Below are 26,781 nucleotides of genomic sequence, written 5' to 3' on the forward strand. Positions count from 1 at the left end.
TCAGGTATTACGTAGGTAAGTTTCACGTTCAACGTACTACGCAAATACCTGAGAATACGCTTACTATATTCGAATAGCTCCTTGTTTGCCAAGTGCTGGTATCTGCTTAGAAAGTTTACAGCAAAAGCGATATCGGGACGTGTTCCCCTTGCTATGTAACTTAAACTTCCTAAGAGACCACGCACTTTGGTTTCATAACTTTTATCGAGCTTGAGATTAGTAATCTTCAAGCCCGGTTCGATTGGAGTTGAGATACTATTCGAATTAGATAGCCCGTAATCATTAACTAACTGCTCGATATATGAATTTTGATGTATTTCTAACTTTTCTTTACTACGATTAATTTCCATTCCAATGAACTTCTTGCATTGTTCCAGGTCTCTGATTCCAAAACGCTCATTCAATCGCTTGACCAACCACTCAATTAGACGATCATCGCAACCTGTAATTAGAAAATCGTCCACGTAAACGACAAAAACGCAACGAAGAGGATTTTCAGCGTCGAAATACACACAAGGATCGACTTTACTCCTTACGAAACCGAGCGAAAGTAAGTACTCGTTCAATTTTACGTTCCACGATTTGGGACTTGTTTTTAACCCGTATAACGAACGTTTGAGAATATATACGATACCTTTCTCTTCATTAGTCCCTTTCGGTGGGTTGAACATAATACCTCGATTTATATCTCCATTGAGAAATGCAGTACTCACATCTAGCTGTCTCAACTGCCACTTGTTGACCATAGCTAGATTGAGCATCGAGCGTATTATCGGTTGATTAGGTGTTGGAGCGTATATTTCATCCAACTCATAAAAATGGTTGTCTTTGAAACCACGCAACACCAATCTAGCCTTAAATTTCACCCCACCATTCGAGTTGATTTTTTTCTTTAGAACCCACTTACTGTCTACTTTCGAGTAATTCTCTTTATTTACACTTTTTTCAGATGCTGAATACCAAACGTCCTTGATCTCCATCGCCTTTAACTCTTCATCTATCGCTACACGCCAAAATTTCGATTCAGGACCGTTTAACGCTTCTTCATACGTAAGGTCATCAACCCCAGCGAGTGCAAAGCAAGCAAAATCGTCGCTACGTTCATCTGAAGAAGATGTATCGATCAAACTACGATCTACCAAGTTATCACCGCTACGTTCGGCTTCAGTCAGCTCATCTGGGTTTATCCAATTGGAGCAACCAGGAGCTGAATCAGCGTTACCTACCGGTGTAACCGTAGGTACGATATTCACATCGCTTACACTCACTGATACCGATGTTTTTAACAGATGATCGTTAATAACATCGTGTATTTTACGCGTTTCGTCTACTTCTACGCAACTCGAATTCGTAAATTTATTTCGTAAAACATCGTACAATACATAACCTGTCTCTGTAAAACCGAGTAAAACCATATCGATCGACTTCTCATCAGTTTTCTTTCTCTTTTCAGGCGGTACTAGAACTTGTGCAACGCTTCCAAACAATCTCACTCTCGATAAATCCGGCTTTCGGCGATTCCACAGCTCGTACGGTGACAGATCGTTCAAGACAGAATGCGGTAAACGATTGTACACGTAGTTTGCCGTGTATGCAGCGTAAAGCCAGAATTTATTCGTTAAACCTCCTTCGTACAGCAGAGCTCGCATTTTCTCTTGGATGGTTCGGAAGAAACGCTCGACGGTACCGTTATGCTGCTTTTCATACGGCTCACTGTTCTGCATAGATATGCCCTTTTCGTCGACAAACTCTTTAAAGGTACCTCCAATAAACTCGCTAGCGTTATCGCACCTGATACGCTTCACTTTCGTACTCCATAACGTTTCACTAATATTGACATATTTTTTTAGGTAGGTACCTACTTCGGCTTTACTTCTCATTCCGAACGTTACTCCCCATCTCGTACAGTCATCTACGAAGCCAATCAAATATCGCTCGCCCTCTAGTCCTTCAGTAATAGGACCCATTACGTCTATATGGATAAGATCGAGCGGATTCGGATACCTATACCTACTTGAATCGTAGGTATGTTTCTTTTGTTTTGCTTTACAGCAAATTTGACACTGATTGAAGGGTGGGCAATCACATCCACGTAACTCAGGAATCTTATCTAGTACCGTTTTGCTCGTATGAGCCAACCTACGATGCCAGATGTCACCTTCACCTTTTAACCTATTTACTTTCTTTTTATTTTTCAGATTTACATCACTGTCACTGCACGTACTGGTATTTCCTATACCTACACTAGAAACATTCGAAACTACAACTCCAGAATCATTACCTATCGTCGTCGAAGTATTACCTACATTTGTCGAGTCACTACTATCGTCAGAAATTAACGCAGATGAATAATTGGAACAGGAGTACAAAATAGGAGGTATATTTATCATAAATTGAATCGTATACAATCCATTATCATTAAGTACTAATTTTGACACTAAATTTCCCGCAGGATCGACCAAACGAGGATCTTCATCGAAGAAGAAACGATAACCATTCGCTACGATTTTCGACACGGACAGAAGACTAAAAGAAAGACTAGGTACGTAGTATACCTCGTTCAACCAATAGACGTTTCCGTCATCGGCTAGAACTCTCAATCGACCTACTCCTTCTTTGATCAAAGAGACTTCACAATGAGCGGATTGTAAACTTTCGTTTATTTTCCTCTCATCGTGCAAGACTCCACGATGTTTCAGAAAATGCGACGTCGCACCACTATCGACGACAAACGTGATAAAATCGACGCCGTCGTCGTCGTTTGTCTCGACGTATGCATTTTCTTCACCGAGATTCAAAGCAGTCGAGTCACCTAAAAAATAGTTTGACCCGATATTTACGTTACGCGAATTTCCGAAATTAGAAATCGCAACACTGTCACCGAAACTACTACGACCGACACTATTTTTAACGAATTCATCTACGATATTACGACTACGACCTTCATCTAACGAGAAATTTTCTTTTTTTTCAGATGTCGACGGAAAAAGACCTAACGCGATAGACGGACGAGGACCTGACGAACCGGACGAACCTGACGGACCAGACGTACCCGATGTACCACTCGACGAACCGTTACCACCATTATTACGCGACGAATCACCGTTCTGTGGGCAGTTTCGACCGATATGCCCAGTCAGATTGCAACGATAGCAAACGATACTTCCCAGAGGGTTGGTATCGTTTCTATAATTCCCTCCGGCGGATCGACAAGACTTGGCCATATGGCCCCGTTTATGACACTTATAGCAGGTACGATCTTTAGCTTGTACGAAGCCATTATTACCACTACGATCACCGTTACCGTTCGACGAATTACCGGACGAGTTCGAATTACGATTACGCGACTTATTACGATTACGATTACGACTATTTTTATTACCGGATTGATCGGATGCGGCCATCGCTGAACCGGTACTTGTCGAACCTTTCGAAGCCGAGGAGTTCTTCGAGGCATCTTCCAAACTCAAAAGCAACGACGAAATTACTTTCGGATTTGGGTCTCCAGCTGTGACGTGAACTAGTCCTCGAGCAGTCATACGCACTGACTCGTACTTAGATGAGTTGCCTAACGCGTTGATCAGATACGTATAGATTTCCGATGGAGTCAACTTCACGTCCAAACTCTCCATATCGTTGACTAGCGTATAAAATGCCTCTAGGAACTCCTTCGAACCTTTGTACATATCGATGACAATCTTCGAAATACGAGTTCGACAGTCGATAATTGCTGCTTGGTTTTCCGCCTGGTACAAGGAGTTGAGCTCCGTCCAGAATACGTACGGATCCTCTGTCTCCTTGACCAGTCGGAAAACGTTCTCAGCTACGTGCCTAATTAAAATTTCTAAAGCTTTCGCTTTTTTACGCGGCGATAACGAATTTACTTGGAGAATCGCGGTTTGAAGTCCTTTGGCCGACAAAATGACCTTTATTTTTCTCTTCCAGGAGACGAAACCCGTACCGCGAAAGATCATCGACTCCATTACACGATTATCACCGGCACCGAACATATTTTCACTCGACGAACTACTCGAATCGGATTCTACAGCTACGTCGTCGGACTCGTCGTCGCTACTTTCACTACCTTCGGACTCGTCGTCGGATGGACCAGGAGGTGGAGGAGGTGGAGGACCGGATGACGGATTAGACGGAGGAGGAACGGGATCAACAGGGATCGACGGATCGTTGGAAATATCACCGGAACCCGCAGAACTCGTACCAGCTTCGGTATCACCTGCTGACTCAGATACGTGCTGTAACGTTACTTTACTTTTACCTTTCGACTTCGGTATACTTTGTTCTGGTTTTTCTTTTTCAGAAAAACCACGAAACTCGGCGCTCGATTTACGCTTATCCGAACTACTATCGTCGTCGTCTACGTTGACCGATTTTCCTGACCGCAAATAGGACAGGGCTGTCGACATTTACTTTGTCGAACACTACACGAACCAATACGCTGAAGCTACACAAGCCAGAAAATTCCACACAGGACGTCGAATTGCGAAACAGAGCTTTCACGAACTACGCTCTACGCTACCATGTACGGAGAATCGAACAAAATCGATAAATCAGACTCACGAATATTGAAAATAATCAAACAATTCGACTGACAAAACATGACAATTCAAAATAAAAATAATATTTATTTTTAACGGTCGTTGACCCTAAGATCTAACGAACCTAACGAACAAATAACTGAGCAAAAAGCTCGATGACTTTACAACTCGACGATTAAATCAATATTAACGCGACGAACTTATATACATAACGAAAACAACAAATATACGACGATAATTTAACAGCCAACAGTTTACGCGATTTTACGAAAAGAACAAAATTTCATTAAAAGTATAACCAGCGATATTTAGAATTCGCGAAACGAATTTTATTTTTTATTTAAAAATAAAAACTAAAATTACCGAGCATAAATGTTACGGTTACGGTATCAATTTTGCCAACAGCTTTTGTCAAAATTTTCAAAAAATTCCTGTTTTTTGTCAAAATTGTCAGAGAGAGTCAATTTTTGATGAGTTGACAGAAATTAAATTCTCAGCAAGTAATTTTCTAATGAAATATGTAGTCAAATGATCCTACTTAATTTTAGCCCAAATTGATCAGAAATTTTCGCTTTTTTGCCCAAAACGTCCAAACATATTTTTGTTTCAAAGTTTGCCAAAAAAAGTCCTGTTTTTTAAAAAATTGCTTAAAATGCTTCTTTGTTTTGTCAAATTTAAGTTTCTTTCAAATTCTTTCATTTTGTTCAGTTTTTAATGGCAATTTTTCGATATTTTTGAAATTTATGTTTAGGGGCACTGGATTAGTTTACAATTTCTTGGAAAAAAAAAAAAAAAAAAAACTTGAAAATATTCATTTTTTTCATTTTTTGAGGAAGGGTGAAAAATATTCAACAATATTTCTAATGAAAATGGATCAATAGGATTACAAGGTAAAAAAACGTAAAAATCTTAATTTTCTGAAATTTATTTATATCTATTTTGAGAATAGTGGGGTTGGTCAATGCTTATTGGATAATCTCTCGAAAGTTTTTAGGAGGTTACCGTGAAACTCCAGACATGTGGGCTTAAAATTAAATTTTTCACCAATTTTCATAAATTCCAGAAAAAAATTTCAAAAAATCAAATTTTCTAAGGAGGTATACCCTCTTAGGAAATTTTATTTTTTGAAATTTTTTTCAGCAAGATGATGTCTGGTGCGTCTACATGGTCATCGGACTCGGAAACAATCGCAATTTGACATTTTTTGAACATCGACCAGCGTGTTTTCAAATTTGTTGACAAATTTGAAAGTGATGGTATTACAATGGTACAAAACTACGAGTAGTTGTGGATGTGTGAGAGTTGCGAGTTTGTATTTTGAATATTTGTTATTTTCAAACAACATTTCGCATTAATAATGGCAAATCATCAAAAAAATATAATTTCTGAATGAAGAGAAATATTTTGAGACTCATGGATCTCAACATTTTTTTACAGCGGCACCTTTCGAACTCAAAATCTCAAATTTGAACGAAACCAAAGTTAGATCAAAAGAACGTGTCTTTAAAATCACCAATAACCAACATTTTTGGTTTTAAAGTTCATTTTTGGATTTTTGACACTTTTTGAAAACTTGAAAAAAAAAACAAAATAGCTGTTTTAAGGGCTATTTTTAAACTTTTTCTTGAAATATTTATATTTTTTCAAACGAAATTGAAAAATTATGGTACTTGAGGCTCCAGAATGGTACAAAATTAGTAGGTAGCTGTGGATGTGTGAGAGTTAAATTGAAGTACTTAATTATTCAGATTGGCTCACTTCGTTTAAAAAATTTATACTTATTTCATAAAAAAAATTTGATGATGAGAGGTAAAAACAGCTTTTTTGAGGTTTTTTCAAGTTTTTAAAAAGTGCCAAAAATTCAAAAATGAACTTTGAAACATAAAATACCTTATTAGTTATCGGTGATTTTGAACACATGTTAGCTTTAAATCTAACGTTGGTTTCGTTCGAATCGAAAAGTTCAAAAAGAACCTTTGTACATGAAAAGTTTTGAGACCCGCCTTGAAAGTCATTTCATGTAAAATTAGAACTATCCTTGCCCCCCCCTCACCACCACATTCAGACAGATACGATGATGTTTATTTTTGTTCAACAATTGAAAGGTTCTCATCATAATGTCCAAATTTTGAGTTCATTCGCTCAAGACTGATGGAAATTGGAGAAAATCTATTTTCAGCGTTTCAAAAATAATGGAAACTGACTGGTTTCGAAAGTAGATATCCTCCAAAAGTTTCCGAAATTCGAAGTTGAGCTTTGTTTGAAAGCTCAAATTTCAAAAATTTGCCGAATTCCTGAGGTATAATCTTACCCTTTGATAACATTCAGGGGGTATATTCTGATGATATTATTCACGACAATACTTACACTTGGGTCATTCCACGTCAATTAGACCAAGAAGTGGTAGGTGGGTTCGGCGATTTTTCTGAAATTTTTCCTGTGGAAAACCCTTCCGAAGGGATGACCAATGGCGCAAATCGCAGCCCTCTAGCCCATTTTTAACGGCAGCCAGGGGGTGTCAAAAGTTTTCAGTGAACATAAAATATCATCCATTTTAGCAGTGGATTACTCGATAACCGCGATACCTACCAAAATGGAACTTTTTCTCATAGTTAGGGATTGTGAAAGGCTTTTTGCTGATATCATAAAAATCAGTGTTGCCACTTTTTTTCGTACAAAAAATTAGCTCAAAAAGTTTCGAAACGTAGTTTTCATATCGTTCCGACTTTCAAAAATTCTGAAAAAAATATATTTTGGACAACTATTCAGGCTGAACAACATATTAAAAAATTGGGATGGTAACTTGTCGCAAAGTCGAGTTAAAAAAATTTAAAGTTTGCAAAAAAATGAGAATTTTTAAATTAAAACATGAAACAAAGTTTTGATTGGTAAAGTTGACCCCTTTCACCCCTATTTTTACGTATCCGTTAAAAAAGTTGAAAAAACCCCTTCACTCGGTGAAATTAACTCATCACAAAAAAATCAAAATTTGAAAAAATTCCAAAAATAAACAAATTTTAATTTTTTTGCTGTGAGTGTGATTTTTATAAGCTTTTTCATGAAATACGTCAGAAAGAGGTCAAAATAAGACAACTGAATAAATTTAAACTTTTTTTGATGTTTGGGATTCAAAATTGAATTTTTTCGAATTTTGATTTTTTTGTGATGAGTTTATTTTATCGAGTGAAAGGGGGTTTTCAAATTTTTCAACAGATACGTAAGAATAGGGGTCAAATGGGTCAAGCTTACTAATCAAAACTTTGTTTCATGCTTTAAATAAAAAAATCTCACTTTTTTGCAAACTTTAAATTTTTTTAAATCGACTTTGCAACAAGTTACCGTCCCAATTTTTCAATATGTTGTTCAGCATGAAAAGTGATCCGTAATATATTTTTTTCAGAATTTTTGAGAGTCGGAACGATATGAAAACTACGTTTTGAAACTTTTTGAGCTAATTTTTTGTACAAAAAAAAAGTGGCAACACTGATTTTTATGATATCACCAAAAAGCCTTTCAAAACCCCTAACTATTGGAAAAAGTTCCATTTTGGTAGGTATCGCGGTTATCGAGTAATCCACTGCTAAAATGGATGATATTTTATGTTCACTGAAAACTTTGACACCCCCTGGCTGCCGTTAAAAATGGCCTAGAGGGCTACGATTTGCGCCATTGATCATTCCTCCGAAAGGTTTTTCCACAGGAAAAATTTCAGAAAAATCGCCGAACCCACCTATACCACTTCTTGGTCCAATTGACGTGGAATGACCCACTTTTTGTGATTGAATTTGCAAAACTGTGGAAATTTCTTAATCACGAGAAAATATTTATTTTGTTCTTTTCTTCATTCATTCGTGCAAAGTGTTTTTGAGTTTTTTGCCTGCCACAATTACCACAGAATTGATTCGAACATTACGATTTTAGGTTCGGATGGAAATTGAGCAGAATCGAGAACAAGAAATGGCTGAAATACCCGACGTATTCGATCCTGAACCTGCTGTGCCAACTCTGAAAGAAAATTCAGCGATCACCGTTGCTTTCCAAGTATGGCGTAGTAAAGTGAACGAATATCGTACGAAGAAGAAATTGGATAGATTGATTCCGAAAAGACTACACATCTCATTAAAAACAAAATTACCAAACTTACCATCTTTGGTATATGATACAATTGAGGAATATGTCAAAAAATTTGGGCGTTCAGTGCAGAATTGGCTGAAGCAGCATTACAAACCTGTATTCTCTTTTCATTACGGCTTTATAAATTATGTTTTGTACGACTTCGATGATTTTGTTGGCGATTCCACCGGTGGTATTGATTACGTCAAGACTGCAGAACGTATGATGCGTTGTGACAGATTTAACGATGGTGTGAAATTCAAAGTAGCTTGTATGTACTGCTTTGAAGATGAGGTCAGACGAATCTGGCCATCTGTCTGGAAACAAGTGGGTTTGGATCCAATCCGGTTTGACGATTGCCCTCAATTGTACTATTGGATTTGCCGTCTAAGAAATCAGTTGAATAAGATACCGCATCAAAATAATAGTTCTATCGATAAAATAATGTTTAATGCGTGCTGTTCAAGTAATAATGCAAATAGAACATCCTTGGAGTACTTTTGGAATAGGTTATCACCAGAAATTCAATTCGAAGAAGCCTCGAACATTCGTTATAGAGTTAACAACATTTCGATCGAGGTAACTTTACGAAAATTGGATGACCGACAACTTGATGAATTCGTCAATGAGAGAGGTTGTGAATTAATGTATTCTTGTATTAAAGATGACCATCTTGAAGAAGGATTATTTCTTCGAGTATGGATGCTCATTAAACGAGTAATGAACGAAGATGTATTCGGAAAATTAATAGTAAAAATACTGGAATTCGAAATGTTCATGTTTTACAATGAGCGTGAAAAGAAAATGCACAAGAAATGGTTATGTCGAAGTCATGAAGTATGGAGTGGTGCCCCTCATAATTTCAGAATATCAGTGATAAAAAACATTTTACCCAAATTGAGACTGCATAAACCCTATGGCGATTACAGTTATAAATCCATAAAGTACAAATGCCTCAATGAAAATCCTGTTAATTTCTCAGAATTCCTGTTTACGATACTTTCAGATGCTTCATTGAAAGAGAGAAACTCATTTTGGTGCAACTGTTGGCATAATTTAATCTTAGGCTCAAATTTCGACGATTTGCAACGAATAATGGAGAAGTGCTTTGAAAATAATGATGCGATTGTCGAATACAAAGAGAACGTCATTTCCGGAAGTGAAATTGTACGACAGAACTGTGTTTCATTACTCACCTTTGCGCATTTCGATGAACTAAACGAGCTTGTGGATTTTTGTTTTCCCAATGAAGATTCGGCGAAACATTACAAACAGCAATTGCTGCAGTCGACGTTTCTCGGTGAAACGTGTATTTTTCGATACCCGCTTTTCAAGCATGCCAAAGAATTCGATAAGTTCATCAGCGATGCTTATGGCAAAGTTGATCTTGCTACAGATTTTAAAAATCAACTCATATCGTCTCCGGCGCGCCAACTCATTTTACTTAAGGAGGCCTTCTCATCGCTACGTGTTCAGTGTAAGGAACTTCTTGAATTTATGGAAGCATTTGTGTCGACGGAAGAAATGATGCCGCAGATTAAAACACGCGTAGTCGAGCATTTGAGAGAAATTATACTTACTGATCCTCGTCACTGTGGATTTGCGTATTTAGGATCTTTACATGAACTATTACAGTGGTGTTTGGAAAATGATGATGATGTTGCTGAATTTATGAGATTTTATGAAGCTAGGTGAAAATTCCGAAAATTTAGCTTAAATTTGTTATGCTATAACTGTTAAGTTGATATTTTTAAGAACTCTGATAAATTATAGATAGGTACCTACCTGATTTAAAATGCTTCTACTTGAATTTCTATTTTTTTTTTTTCGATGTAATTGACGATAATTTACCTGTTGTTGTATTGTAGGCATATTAATTATTAAATTGGTTCTATTTGTTTAACCGTAGTTCCTTGGTATTTACTTTTCATTCTCAAATTTCACCGCGCCAAATCTCTTCATGTTGTAATGTCGAAATACGTAATATCAAATTAGTAGGTACTTGATAGGAAGTGGTCAAAAAGAAATACTTTTTCTTGTCCCACATGGCATTTTAAATGATTTCAAATTTTGCCTACCTTTCTCCATCAGAAATCTCTTTTGGTTTTAGTTCAATAACAACTTGCTTTAGAGGTCCAAGATAGGAGGGGGAGATGAGACTGGAATTCACACGATTTTTCAAACTTTTTACCTAAAATCCTCCCTCCCCATTTTTTCATCCAATTAGCCTGCTTTGGTTTGAACAACATTTTTGGAAGGGGAGTTGAAAACAAAAATATTGAAGAATGTTGACTTTTCAAAAATGATTATTTTATGCATACTACTTATCTACAAAAAATTTGAATTTTTCTATTGATTAGGCTGTGTTTCCAAAATTTCTCAAACTTTTTTATATTCTTGAAAATTTTTGAAAAAGTGTGCAGCAGAATGAAAAAAATTATTATGTTTTCGACGCGCAAAATAACATCATAGTGGATGTAAAAAGTTGATTTTCACGACACAAATCTTCATTTTTTTTACAGCACAAAATTTTATGTTTTCAAAACGAATCTATTTTCGCCAAAATTAGGAATTGTTTATGAATTCCCGACAAAAAATAGGTCTTTTTTTGGTATTTTACCAAAATTTGGAACTTTCTGGCAGTTTTGACTGTATAATGAGATATTGTTCTACTTTTCGAACTACCTACAATTTTCTAAATATTTTGCCCTCGCTTCGCTTGGGATTGTTTCTTTTCTTTTTCAAAATTGAAATCGGTTCTTTAAAAAAAGATATCAAATTTTCAACGTTTCAAAGTGAAAAAATAAGATTTTCGCATACCTCTCGAAATTACAATTTTTCAAGAGTTCTCGCCTCTCTTTTTTTAACACTTTAACCGCCATGTGCCGTACGGCACATAAAATGACGTTCTGTACAGGCCACATGTGCCGTACAGCACATCGTTTGAGCTTCGTTAGATTACGTACCCACGCTACAGTTCACGTTTTTCATTGAAATACGTGGCATTTTCGAACTCAGCGGGCCTGAATTCATGGTTGAACATTTTTATCCTGCACTGTAGGCAACATTGGGAGTATTTATTTGTTATCAAAAGATGACGAGCTATGAGCGTCTATTTTTTTTATCAAATAATTGCTTCAGAATGGGTTTAATTTATTTTATAACGTGTTAATTCCATCAAAAGTGATTCGGAAACGCGAAAAATACCTTATTGAAGGATAAATCTCGAAATATTTGAAACATTTGGATGAAAATAGTGACTCGGAATATGATAAGAATAGTGATTCTTCAAACTTCGGCAAAAGTGAAATTTTTATAATTTTTCAACTTTTATAAGATGGAAAGTGAAAAACTCAGATGAATTTTCATAATTTTGTTACTTTTCTGCATGGAAACAATAATAAAATGGTATTTCATTTTTGTAAAGATTGCTTTTCAGTGTTCTCAGGCCATTTGTGCAGTACAGCACATGAAAAATTCAATTTTCCACGAGTACAGGCCACATGTGCCGTACAGCACAAGGGTGGTTCCAAGTACCCCAAGGGTGAATTATTGAAAAAATGTACTCTGATGGGTTCCTGGCATCCCCCAGTACCCAAAAAAGTCACTTTCACAAAATCGCAAAATCGTTTTTGACCTTTTTCAAAATGGGCGGTGAAAGTGTTAAAATCAAAATTAACACCCTAAAAAAATTTTTCCAATTCTAAAATTTTAAAACCCAAAAAACAAACTCCTCGCATTAAAAACATTGTTTTTGTTTTTGCCCTCGCCTCGCTCGGGTCTTCCTCTTTTTTTCAAAATCTCGTTTTCAAGTCTTTTGAAATCAAATTTTCCAAAACTTTCGCGCTTGCTTCGCTCAGGCCAATTTTTTTCTTCTTTTAAAATTAGAAAAAAATCACATTTGGGCCCCTCAAAAAATTCAAAACAGAAAGTGAAAATTTTTGTAAGTCTTATGAATACAGATATCAATCAGCAAAATGAATGTTTCCCCCCTATTTCTGTTGGCAAATTTTCAGTCAAACCCCCTCCCCCTCTCAAAAAACCTCTATGGGCCAAATTATATTCGTTCCGGGCTCGCATTGGCTCTCGACGGCCCAGACCACCCTGCTCAGCACATCGAAATTTCGGTTTTTACGTCCCCCCCCCCCCAAATGTAGTTACAAAGTATGCGTGAGTTTGAGGAATTTGTCGAAAGTTTTCCAATGTTTGTCTGCAGATTTGAAGGTTTCGACCAATTTGGGAGTAATCGAGTGTTTGGCTGTGCTAAGGAACTAAATACCAGGTATGGAAATACGCCATCTTTGGATATAGATTTCGTAGTTTTGACGGTGATGTGATTTTTTCATTTCAGTCATATAAAGAAATGAAATCAAAAAAATGGTGGGAAAATGTTTATTTTGTGTATTAAAATGAATATGAAGTAAAAAAATAATGTAAATTGGCGGTATTATTAATAAATTGAGTCCTTAAAATTTTTTTTCTATATCCAAAGATGGCGTATTTCCATACCTGGTATTTAGTTCCTTAGCTGTGCTGGAGGTGGTGAAAAAAAAGGAAGCAGCGCTGGAATCGCCTGGAATTTGAATCACTTTTTTGTTTTGAGCAGCCCAATAATACCCAGAGGTCCACTCCTTTAAAGATACATCAGGAAAATGGCAAAATGTAGACAGTTAGTTCTTAATTACAACTTTATCATATTCCATTGTACCAATTACATATGTGCAGTATACCCAAGTACAGATGTAGTTGTCGCTGAAAATCATACTTTGTCGTTCCAACACCCATATCTGTCGCGAGAAGTACCTAGTCGTGATTCATAAACAAAAATAGTAGTGATGACGACCTGTTTAGTCGTTTAAAAACTTTTATTTTTAGTACCTAATTTGTCGTTAATACCCCTCCTATTGTCGTAAGACTTGCCTGTCGTTCAAACCACCTTTTTTGTCGTTCGATTAAATATTTCCCATTAATCTTGAATTTTTCACAATAACAAAATTAACGAGTGGTTTTTTCGGAAAAATACTGTCTGGGTGTGTCTGCATGATCATCGGACTCGATAACAATCACAATTTGAATTTTTTGGAGCCTCGACCAGAAAGTTTTTCAAGTTGAAAAATTTGAAGATTCTGATAGGTACGGGGGTCTTCAGAATGGTACAAAACTACTAGTACTTTTGGATGTATGAGAGAGAGTTGAATCGAAGTACCTACCTTAGTTATTAAGATTTGCTCATATTGTTTAAAAAATTTAATATTTGTGATGACAGGATCTCCGATTAATTAAAAAAATTAAAAGTTTGAAAAGTTCACTTTAAAAGTTTATTGTCAGAAATAAATTCACAACTGTATAAAAGATATTCTCGAACAAGTAGGTAAGGTAAGTGCAGCTAATTACGCCACGTTGGCAATTACGCCACTACCGCAGTTCTCATAGTAAATGGGTAGATGGCGCCGTGTGACGATTTTTAGGTGATTGTACTGTTAAAGCCAAGGTAGGAAAACCAAAAATATCCCCGGACTGGATAATTTTCCGATCTGTGGCTCGCTTTTTCATAAATTTGATGCCAAAAAAAAACGTCATGTTAAATTGACCACAGTTTGGAAACGTGCTGTAATTTGTAATAAGGGCGAAAAAAATTTTTGAAGATATGTTTCCTGTAGTAAATTTAATGACGATTTCAATGCGATAAACAGTTTTTTGTCATTTCTCAATGTAAGTATCGAAATGTTGAAAAATATACAAAAGTACCAATGTTGAAAATTACGCCACTTTAACAAAACTCTTTCAGGACTTTCACATATTTGACCAAAATGCTAAGAAATCATTTTTAGCGATGTTTTTATCAATAATTTTAAATAATTTTTTTTTGGTGGTGGGGGGAGAGTGGCGGAATTACCTGCATATGTTGATGAATACACCACTTCGGTGAATAATTTTCAGAAATGGAGGGGTGGGATAGGGGGAGGGGTAATGGAAAACATTTTTTTTAGGGAAAGGTAGCCAATAAGATGCCCAAAATGCCAAATGATTTTTACCAATGTTTTCATAGATTTTAAATAGTTTTTTGGGGTGGTGGCGTAATTACCTGCACCTGTTGATAATTACGCCACTTTTGTAAAAAATTTTCAGGAGGAGATTGGCGGTATTGGGGGAGGGGTAAGAAAAAAAATTTTTTTCGTGAAAGGTAGCTAATAAGATGTACTTTGAGGTGGTTCAGTCACATTTTTGCCAAAGATGCATTTTAACCCCACTAAATGACCTCAAACCTTAGGGTGGCGTAATTACCTGCACTTACCTTACAACTTGAAATCACAAACTTTGATAAAAGATAACACTAGGTAGGTACTAGTAAAATACATAAGTCAGCAAAGCAAGAGCTGAAGTGAAACTCAGAGAGAACTCCGAGTGAACTGATCATTTGGTGTGCTGAGAGCTGAGTATTTATTGGGAAAAGCTTGCATTGTGAAGTATGGAATTTTACATTTGGAAGCCGCTGCACTTTTTATGAAGTGGATTCCAAAGCAGAACTTTACTGGTCGCTTGTTTTTAGGTATAGGAAGGTATAGGATGGATTTAAGAAGCCACTAACGTTTTTATAGAAATCAACGGATGTACATTTTTAACAAGCAGCTTATTAAAACTTTGCGAGCTGCTTGTTTTTCTAAGTAGGAAGAAAACATTGGAAAAAAGTGGCGACACAGTAAACTCAGTGTATGATGGAAAGGTGTGGAAAAGGTGTGGGATGGTTTAATAAGAGGCCGCTCTTTCTTATACATAGTTTGAAAGTATTTAAAAGAAGTGATAAAACCGAAACGAAGTAATACTGTATTTCACAGATGGGGTAAAATTATAAAGAAGTGAATACGGATGATTTTTTCGTCATTACATATTTCATGGAAAAGTTTTAAAAACACCCTTAAAACAGTTTTTTCAGGTTTTTTTTCAAGTTTACAAATACTTACTTAGTACCAAAAATCCAAAAATGAACTTTAAAACCTAAAATTTTGGTTACTGGCGATTTTAAAGACGATTTTTTTGATCTAACTTTGGTTTCGTTTCAATTGAAAAATATGAGTTCAAAAGGAGTTCCTGTAAAAACATTTTGAGACTTGCTTCGAAGGTCATTTCATGTAAAATTAGTCTGGTTATGGATTCAGCACAGAACGTCAACTATCATTGTTCCCCGCCCCTTTGAGACAGGTACAATGGTGTTTGTTCTTGTTCAAAGTTGCAAAGTTCTCATCATAATCCAAATTTGAAGCTCATTTGCTTGAAACTTCTGCAAATTGGAGAAAATATAAAATTATAAATATTCAGTGTTTTAAAAATAATTAATGAAGATTGGTTTCGAAAGTATTCGCCAAATGTTCCAAAAATTCGAAGTTAATATTTTTTTTGAAAGCTCAAATTTCGAAAATTTACTAAATTTCTGAGGCATAATTTTAAATTTTGCAAACATTCAGGGGACATTCTTACGATATTCGTAACGATGCACTTTAGAATTTGCAAAACTGTGGAAATTTCTTAATCACGAGAAAATAATTATTTATTTTGAACTTGTACTTATTTTCCTTATTCATTCGTGCAAAGTGTTTTTGAGTTTTGTGCATACCACAGCATTGATTCGATGATTACGATTTTAGGTTTGGATGGAAATTTAGCAGAATCAAGAACTGAGAATGGCTGAAATATCTGACATACACGATCCTGAACCTGCTTTGCTGACTTTGAAAGAAAATGCAGCGATCATCGTTGCCTTCCAAGTACCTATGGCGTTTTACAGTGAACGAATACCGTGCGAAGAACAAATTGGAGAGATTGAATCCGAAACGACTGCACATCTCATTAAAAACAAAATTACCAAACTTGCCAACCGTGGTTTATGATACGATTGAGGAATACGTCAAAAATTTTGGGCTTTCAGTGGAAAATTGGCTAAAGAAGCTTTACAAACCTGTATTCTTTTCTCATTACGGCTTTAGAAATTATGTTTTGTACGACTTCGATGATTTTGTTGGCGATTCCACCGGTGGTATTGATCACGTCAAGACTGCAGAACGTATGATGCGTTGTGACAGATTTAGCAATACTGTGAAATTCAAAGTAGCTTGTATGTACTGCTTTGAAGAAGATGTCAGACGAATTTGGCCATCTGTCTGGAAACGAGTGGGTTTTGATCAAATTCAATTTGACAATTGTCCACAATTGTACTATTGGGTTTGCCGTCTCAGAAATCAGTTGAATAAGATACCGGTTCATGATAACCGTTCTATCGATAGAATAATGTTTAATGCGTGCGCTTCTAGTAATAGAACATCCTCGGAATACTTTTGGAATCGGTTATCACCAGAAATTCAATTCGAAGAAGCCTTGAGCATTGTAGTACATCGAGGTAAAAACACTTCGATCGAGTCAATTTTACAAAAATTGGATGACCGACAACTTGATGAATTTGTCAAGCTGAAAGGTTGTCATTTGATGTATTCGTGCATTACAGATGACCATCTTGAAGAAGGATCTTTCCTTCAAGTATGGATGTGTGTTAAAAAAGTAATAAACGAAGATGTATTCGGAAAATTAATTGTAAAAATTTTGATATTGGAAAGTAATCGTGAGGAATCGTGGTTGCCGCATGAGCCTCATCTCCCTGAACGTTTTCGATACGATAAGTATGAAAAGAATAAGTACAAGAAATGGTTATATCGAAGTCGTCAAGTATGGCGTAGTGCCCCGAATAACTTGAGAATGTCAGTGTTGAATAACACTTTACCCAACTTGAGATTGTACGAATACGAACGCTATCACACTTATGAACCCAGCGATTACGAACGTCGCAATGAAGATCCTGTTAATTCCTCCGAATTCCTGTTAACAATCCTTTCAGATGCTTCTTTAAAAGAGAGAAATTTATTTTGGTGCAACTGCTGGCGTGATTTAATCCAAGGCACGAATTCCGATGATTTGCAACAAATAATGGAAATGTGCTTCGGAAACAATGACCAGATTATTCAATACAAAGAGAACGTCATTGCCGGAAGTGAAATTACACGACAACTTTGTGTTTCATTACTCACTCATGCGCATTTCAAAGAACTACACGAGCTTGTGGATTTTTGTTTTCCCGATAAAGATTCAGCGAAACATCACAAACAGCAATTACTGCAGTCAACGTTTCTCGGTGAAACGTGTATTTTTCGATATCCCCTTTTCAACCATGCCAAACAATTCGATAAGTTCATCAACGATGTTTATGGCAGCGTTGATCTTGCTAGAGATTTTAAAAATCAACTTATATCGTCTCCGGCGCTCGAACCCATTTTACTTAAGGAGGCCTTCTCATCGCGAAGTGTTCTGTTTAAGGAGTTTCTTGAATTTATGGAAGCATTTGTGTCGACGGAAGAAATGATGCAGCAGATAAAAACACGCATAGTCGATCATTTGAGAGAAATTAGACTTAGTGATCTTCATGACTATGAACTTTCGTATTTAGGAATATTACATGGTGAAGTAGTACTGTGGTGTTTAGAAAATGATGATGAAGTTTCTGAATTTATGAGATTTTATGAAGGTGATAATTTAGAAAATTTCGAAAATTTAGCTTGAATTTGCTATGCTAACTGTTAAGTTGATATTTTTAAGAACTCTGATAAATTATAGATATGCCTACCTGATGTAAAATGCTTCAACTTGAATTTTGATTTTTTTTCGATGTAGGTAATTCACGATAATTTACCTATTGTTGTATTGTAGTCATATTAATTATTAAATTGATTCTATTTGTTTAACCGTAGTTCGGTGGTATATACCTACTATTTACTTTTCATTCTCATATTTCGCCACGCCAAATCCCTTTAGGTTGCAATGCCGAAATAATATCAAATTAGTACATGAAGGGAAGTAAAAGAAATACTTTTTCTTACCCTACAGGCATTTTAAATAATTTCAAATTTCGCCTACCTTTCTCCATCAGAAATCTCTTTTGGTTTTAGTTCAATAACAACCTGCTTTGTAGGTCCCAGATTTAGATGAACTTCCTTTAGAAGTGTAGCCTATTCACAAAAAAATACATAGGTAGGTAGTTCAAAACTTCTAAAATTCAAAAACCTGAGTTTTGCAAAAATTACGTACCGAAAATTTTCAGATCTGCCTGAAGATCTTTCTATGAAAAATTAGTCCGGCAGAGGTCTGACAAAGTGATGTGTGGTGAGGAGGGGAGATGAGACTGAAATTTTCACCCGATTTTTCAAACTTTTTACTTCAAATCCCCCTTCCTATTTTTCCAGCCAATCAGCTTGCTTTGGTTCGAACAAATTTTTGGAACGGGAGTTGAAAACAAAAATATTGAAGAATTTTGACTTTTCAAAAATGATTATTTTATACATACCTACAAAAAATTTGAATTTTTCTATTAATTTGGTTGTGTTTCCAAAATTTTTGAAATTTTTTGAAAAAGTCTGCAGCGGAATGAAAATAATTATTGGGTATTCGAAACGCAAAGTAACATCATCGACTCATCGTGGTTGCAAAAAATTGATTTTCATGACACAATTCTTCATTTTTTTTCAGAACAAAATATTTTTATGGTTTCAAAACTAACCTATTTTTGCAAAAATATAGGAATATTGTTTGCGATTTTTTGACGAAAATAGGACTCTTTTTTTGGTATTTTAGCAAAAGTTAGGACTTTCTGGCAGTTTTGTTTAGAATAAAGAGACCTTCGTTTGTGAAATTCGAGTTTTTAAATTTATAATTCAAGAAATAAAAACTCACGGTTTTCGGTAGGTAAGTACAAATTTTTCCCAACTATTTCCACGTTTCCCAACTCTTTATAATTCACCCAATTTATCCCAAAAATTTCCAACTTTTTGCCAACATTTCTGTCTGGGAGGGAGAGGCCCTCCATCCCCCCTGGATCTCCACCCATTTGGCACGTGTCTGCAGCCAGGGTGCAGGTTTAGCACAGAATACGAATTAGGTAAGAGAGTTAGGGGAATGGGTTTAATATTTTACGAAAGTTTAAATTTATAATCGTAATGCCCACGTTTGAAGTTCACTTCCTCGGGACTGTTGCTGATTGGAGAAAATTTATTTGTGTTTTAAAGATAATGAAGACTGGTTTCGAAAATATTAACTAAAAGCTTAGTAAATTTACAAAAATTGAAAACAATGGGGTTAAGGATCGCGTGCGATCATCAAAGTGTTGGTCAGGATGTAAAAAAAAGAATGTCAAATATATCAAGTGACGACGTATCATATCAATTCATATGTGTTCGGGCGTCTACATATTATATTGTTCTCAGTTTTGGTTAGACCGTTATTTATGCGCGAGTGAGAGGAACGTCTGTTTAAGGGATTTAAGGGATGAAACCGGTTTGGTTTCGCAGGATTTCATAGGTACTGCGACATAGGTTTAGGTGTGGATACCTGACGTTGTGATTGTGAAAGTCGTTGTAGAAGCAGCTCGTGCTTGTGCTCGTGTTTTTCTTATGTGCATATTTTTATTTTGTATTCTAATAGTATAGTGTTGCTCTTCGCATACGAATACTTTACGTTAGCTGACAGAAACTGGTGAGTGTATATAACTCGATTGTGATTCATTTCTTTCTCGTGCTTCTGGTATTGTACATTATTTATAAATAATGCTTATTGCTTTCTTCGCTTGGTCGCTTGTAATTTATTTTGTCGCATTGTAAAATATGTACATATGAGAGTTGAACTGCATTATTCTAAGCAAGGAGCAGTCATATGCCTACGTTCCAGCGTACCTATATTACATACAAGTATTATAAAGACTAGATCGCGAAAAAAAAATTCTGAGAATTTTCGCCAAAGAAGATCATAATACCTATTTTGAGATGAAAGTTCCACTGAAAATTTTTTAGCCCTAATGGTGTCCTTGGAGGAGAAATGAAGATGCATTTTTGAAAAAATTGTAGTAGTGTTTACGCTATGGCCATCCCTCATATACTCAATTTGTATGAGAAAAATGTCTCAGTTCCAAAATGTAGTACCTACCTATTTCAGATTTTGCCTAAAACCACTTTCAAAGTTCTACTGTTGGCAGTTTTGATTATGTAAAAAAATGAATTTATAAAATTGTAAGCTTCATTGAAATAAAAGTGTTGAATCACGAATTGAAAATTCTGAAAAATTAACCTCTTTACGTACCTAGAACAAGATATCGAAATACTACAATGATTTTTGTGATGTTCGCTTTAGAAAATAATTTTAGAAAATTGTGAGCAGGGTAGTTTATAATATTTGCATTTAAAATTTCTTTTTTAAAATCAGGTAGGTAGTTGGTACCTATGTCAATATATTTATTTTATCATTTTCGTGATAGAAAAGACGAAAATAATTTCTTTCCTGCCTAAATAGGGATCGTTTCAATTTTTTTTTTTTTTTTGAAGTTTTTTGCAGCAATTTTGCAATTTTTGTGTTTACCTACTCACAATTTTTGAGAAATTTTTCTGAAAAATATCAAAAATCTTTTCTGCAACTTTTTGATATGCCATGTTCTGCATGGAAAAGGCTATTTTTGAGAATAATTTTCACATAATTTTCAATTCGCGCTTTCATATTTTTATTTTAATCGCAAATTTATAAAATGATTTTTTTTCATCATCAAATGTGGCATCACTGATTTCATGATTCTGAGAGAATAGCCCGTTGAATGTGGAATGAAATGAACAAAAAAATTGAAACTCAAAGTTGATAAGACTCCCTAGTCCCTACTACTATAATTTAAAATCTTTATTTGGCAGACAATTTTAAAATTTTCTTGCAAAAAAAAAAATCGTGGGGTCCTTCGGTTTGGGTCATTCTACGTCAATTCGACCTAGAAGTGGGGGGAGGGTGGTCGGCGATTTTTTTTTGAAATTTTCCCTGTGGACAGACCTTTTGAAAGGATGACCAATGGCTCAAATCACAGCCCTAAAAAATTCAAAAAATAAACGAATTTCAATTGTTTGCTACGAGAGTAATTTTTTATCGACTTTTCCATGAAATACGTCAGAAAGAGGTCAAAATAAGACGACTGAATAAATTTTAATTTTTTTAAATGTTTGGAATTTAAAATTGAATTTTTTCAAATCTTGATTTTTTTGTGATGAGTTTATTTCATTGAGTGAAAGGGGGTTTTCTCAACGGATACGTGAAAATAGTTGTCAAATGGGTCAACTTCACCAATCAAAATTTTTTTCCATGTTTTAAATCAAAAAATCGCATTTTTTCGCAAACTTTAAATTTTTTTAAATTGACTTTGCAACATGGTGCCATCCCAATTTTTTAATATGCTGTTCAGCATGAAAAGTTGTCCATAATATATTTTTTTCAGAATTTTTGAGAGTCGGAACGATATGAAAACTACGTTTCGAAACTTTTTGAGGCAATTTTTTCTACTAAAAAAAGTGGCAACACTGATTTTTTGATACCACCAAAAAGCCTTTCAAAACACCTAACTATGGGAAAATGTTCCATTTTGGTAGATACTGCGGTTATCGAGTAATCCACTGCTGAAATGGATGATATTTTAGGTTCACTGAAAACTTTGACACCCTCTGGCTGCCTTTAAAAATGGGCTTAGAGGTCTGCGATTTGTGCCATCGGTCATCCCTTCAAAAGGTCTTTTTACAGGAAAAATTTCAAAAAAATCGCCGACACACCCCCTCCCCCTTACCACTTCTTGGTCGAATTGTCGTTTGATTACCTATCTGACTTACAATGTTTGGGGGAAAAATGACTGATTTGGTATGGAAAGACCCTCATCAATTTTTTCAGTTTTTTTGTAAGTGGCACCACTGCATTCTAACATATTTTCCCATTTTCATAATACATTTTGATATTTTGGCATAATTAATGCGAAATTTTAATGCGACCTTACCCTTTAATGTTTTAAAGTGAAAAAATAAACTGCTTGCATAAAAAGTAAATATACCTAGTTTTTATGGCTCTCGAAATACTAATTTTCAAGAGCTTTCGCCCTTTTTCTTTTTCAAAATCAACATCCTAAAAAAAAACTTTCAAATTCTAAAATTTTAAAAACCAAAAAATAAACTCCTTGCATAAAATTTTCAGTTCTCTCGAAATCAAATTTTCAAAAACTTTCGCCCTTGCTTTTGCTCGGGCTAATTGGTTTCTTATTTTAAAATTATAAAACTAAAAAATTCACATTTGGGCCCCTAAAAATCCAAAACAGAAAATGGAAATGTTTAAGTCACATTATTATGAGATCAATCGACAAAATTTGAATTTTTTTCCTACTAATATCAGTCGACAAATTTTCAGCCGAACCTCCTCTCCTTCTCAAAAAAAACCCATGGATCGACCCATGAAACTAATCTTATGAGCTACACACAGTTAAAAGTTTAAATAAACGATGAATGAAAATATTTACGATGCGCTTTTTTGAAGGCCAATCTTATTATTTTGTGCGGTGTTGCTTTTGAGTTTTGCGGTCCATACACAATCAGAACACAGTAAGTATTGAAATTGATTCAATTACTTATTATGATTTTAGATTTTGATGGCACTTGAGCCGAATCAAGAACTAGGAATGGCTGAAGTATCCGACATGTGCGGTCTTGAACTTGCTGTGCCAACTCTGAAAGAAAATTCAACAAACGCCATTGCCTTCCAAGTATTGCGCTCTGAAGTGAACAAATATCGTACGAGGAACGAATTGCAGAATTTTGATCCTGAAGAACTACACACTTCATTGCGAGAAAAATTACCAGATTTACCAACCACAATTTATGATACGATCGAGGAATACGTCATAAAACTTGGGCTTTCAGTAGAAAATTGGCTAACGGAGCATCACAAAACAATATTTCGGTATCATTACGCGCATCAAAATTATATTTTGTACGACTTCGATGAATTTGTTGGCGATTCTGCTGGTGGTATTGATTGGGGTAAGACTGCTGAACGTATGATGGGTTGTGACATGTTCAGTAAAACTAAAAAATTCAAGGTCGCTGGTATGTACTGCTTTGAAGATGATGTTAGACGAATTTGGCCATCTGTATGGAAGAAAATAGGCTTGAATCAAATAGAGTATCACGAATGCCCTCAATTGTACTACTGGATTTGCCGTCTCAGCAATAAGTTGCGCATGATACCAACCCGAAGGAATGTTTCTGTTGATGAAGAAATGTTTAATGTCTGCATCTTTGGTACTGGAACATCCTGGGAATATTTTTGGAATCGGTTATCAACAAGAGAACAATTCATAATCGTCGATGACTTGTCTAAAGACAGTGTATTTACTTTTGTTGAACTGATTTTACCAAAATTGAACGACCAGCAGCTCGAAAAATTTGTGAATGGGAGTGAGAGCGGATGTAATTTGATATGTTCTTTGATGACGAATGTTCCGCATGATTTCAATCATCGTGATGACCAATGTTTTCTTCAAGCATGGATGCACATGAAAAACGTAATGAGCGAAGATGTATTTACAGAATTAATAGCAAAAATGTGGGAGATCGAAAGTAAACATTACAGATCGTATAGGTTTAAGAACAGGTGGTACGGTTGGGTAGACCAAAATCAGTACAAGAGAATTTGTTGTCGATTTCGTCAAGTATGGACTAGTGCTCCACATAATGTTACAACATCAGTGACGAAAAACATTGTACCCAAATTGAGATTGTATAATTTTAATCGCGATTACAGTCATGAACCCAGAGAGCACGATCGTCGTAATAAAGATCCTGTTAATTCTTTAGAATTCCTGTTTACCATCCTTTCAGACGCTTCTTTGAAAGAGAGAAATTCATTTTGGTGCAAATGCTGGCCAGATTTAATCGAAGGCGCACATTTTAACGATTTGCCACGAATAATGAGAATGTGCTTCGAAAACAATGACCAGATTATTCAATTCAAGGAGAACGTGATTGCCGGAAGCGAAGAAATGAAATACGTCTGTGATCAATTACTCACTTATGCGTACTTCGAAGAACTAAACAAGCTTGTGGATTTTTGTTTTCCTAATGAAGATTCAGCGAAACATTACAAACAGCAGTTGCTGCAGTCAATGCCGATCTCATCAGTTTAATTTATTTATTGAATTTATGCAAGTATTTGTGTCGACGGAAGAAATGATGCAGCTGATAAACAAGCGCATAGTCGATCATATGAGAGAAATTAGACTTACCAATCCAAATGATAATGGATATTCGTATTCAGCATCTTTACTTGATAAAGTATTGCTGTGGTGTTTGGGAAGTGATGATGAAGTTGTCAAATTTGAAAAAAATCTGCGAGATTCGTATTCTGAAAAATCTGAATAGTTTTAGTTAATTTAGGTAGCCTAGCTATTGATCTTAATGAAGTTGAACATTTCGAAAGTTTAGCTTGAATTTGCTGAGATAAGTTGATATTTTTAAAAACTCTGGTAAATTATAGATAGATGCCTACCTGATGTAAAATGTCATTGACTTGATTAAAATTTTTTTTCAATGTACCTAATTCACGATAATTTACCTACTTATTGTTGTATTGTGGGCATATGAATTATTAAATTGATTTTTTCGAGTTGATAAATTAATCTATGGGGATGCTTAGCATTTGCAGAATATCAGTTAATATCATTGTCCCACCTCCTCGAGATAGGTGGAGAAGGGATTTATTATTTTACAAAAGTTGAAATTTATCATCATAATGCTCGTATTTGAAGTTCACATTGCTTGGAATTTCTGAGAGTTGGAGAAAACAAGTAGGTATTGGTCATATGGAAAATTCCAGTTGCAAATTGCTCCGGTTGTACATGGTATAGAATTTTGAACTTTTTTTCAAATTGTAGTACTTTGAGAGAGAGTACCTAATCGACGAATTATGTAAAAATCAGTGTTGCCACTTTCAAAAACCTAAAAAAAATCGATTTAAAAACTCATAATTTTAAATAATCATGATCTTTGCGAGTAAAAATTCTGAAAAAATTCTCAGTTTTAGTCTTTTTTAAGTAGAATAACATATCAAAAAATTTGACTGGCATTTCTTTTCATTTTCGAGGAAAAAAATCAAAAGTTTTACACTTGACTACTTATTTCCAAAATACCATCAGAAACCTAAAAAATATAAAATTTTTGCACTTTTGAGATATTTTACCAATGTGTAGGCGAACGTGTGAAAAAATCCCCCTCCCCTCCAATTTGGCAATGAATTGACGATAAATGCCACTTTTCGTGCCAAAATAATTTTAAGAGTGAAACATATTGAAAAAATTTCGACGCCGTTTTAAACAAAAGCAGGAACCTAGAAAATGAATATTTTTGCACTTTTTAAAAATTTCACCAATATGTAGACGGACATGTGAAAAAATCTCCTCCTTCCCCCCCCCCATTTGTCAATGAATTGACGAGATGACGAGAAAGCTCATTTTGACAACTCAAGGGTACTTTAAGTGCAATTAAAAATGTGTTTGGCGGTTTCATCTGGGTAGGTCAAAACAAGTTTGCATGTACAACATTATTCGCAAGGTTATTCAACAATTCACTCGTATTTTGTATTGGTATAGTATTTACAATGTTGTAATTAAGCATAGATAGTGTATGAAAAAAAGAGAAAAGTTTCACAAAAATTGTGTTTTTTTCATTTGTTTGAAATGGTGGCAAAATTTTTTCAATACCTATATATCATTTGCAAAATTATATAGTCAGAAAAATGGAATTTATTGTCAATTCATTGACAAATGGGAGGGAGGGGATGGACGATTTTTTCACATATTCGTCTACACATTAGTAATGTAAAATGTCTCAAAAATGCAGAAATTTTCATTTTTTAGGTGTCTGATGGTGTTTTTGCAATAGGCCTAAATGCCAAACTTGTAATTTTTTTCTCGAAAATGAAAAAAATGCCGGTCCAATTTTTTGATACTTATGTTATTCTACATGAAAAGGACTAAAACTGAGATTTTTTCAGAATTCTTACTCATGAAGATCATGATTTTATTTAAATTACGAGTTTTTAAATAGATTTTTTTAGGTTTTTGAAAGTGGCAACACTGATTTTGACATCATTCGTCGATTACCCTCTTAAAGTACTATATAATTTGAAAAAAAGTTCAAAATTCTATAGGTACGTATGTACAACCGGAGCAACTTGCAAC

At 35.1% G+C, this 26,781-nt stretch overlaps 2 protein-coding genes across 9 annotated transcripts in view; both read left to right on the forward strand.

Annotated features, from left to right (window-relative positions):
• The window catches only part of LOC135848473 (uncharacterized), a 196,305-nt gene that overhangs the window by 86,274 nt on the left and 83,250 nt on the right, over nucleotides 1–26,781 (forward strand). The gene's annotated exons all lie outside the window — the stretch shown is intronic.
• The window catches only part of LOC135849533 (uncharacterized), a 77,985-nt gene continuing 71,283 nt past the window's right edge, over nucleotides 20,080–26,781 (forward strand). For 6 of the 8 annotated variants that reach the window (XR_010559560.1, XR_010559559.1, XM_065370031.1 and 3 more), the window contains exon 1: nucleotides 20,080–20,237. Coding sequence is in view for 1 of the 8 variants with exons in the window: in XM_065370034.1 (XP_065226106.1) it covers nucleotides 23,194–24,729 (1,536 nt within the window). In the remaining 7 variants the exon portion in view is untranslated. Of the gene's footprint in view, nucleotides 20,238–23,187; nucleotides 25,204–26,781 lie in introns of those variants that run through there. The other 2 variants (XM_065370034.1, XM_065370030.1) reach the window with 2 other exon arrangements.

The sequence above is a fragment of the Planococcus citri genome, chromosome 5 (assembly GCF_950023065.1).
Source record: "Planococcus citri chromosome 5, ihPlaCitr1.1, whole genome shotgun sequence".
NCBI classification, from domain to species: Eukaryota; Metazoa; Arthropoda; class Insecta; order Hemiptera; family Pseudococcidae; genus Planococcus; species Planococcus citri.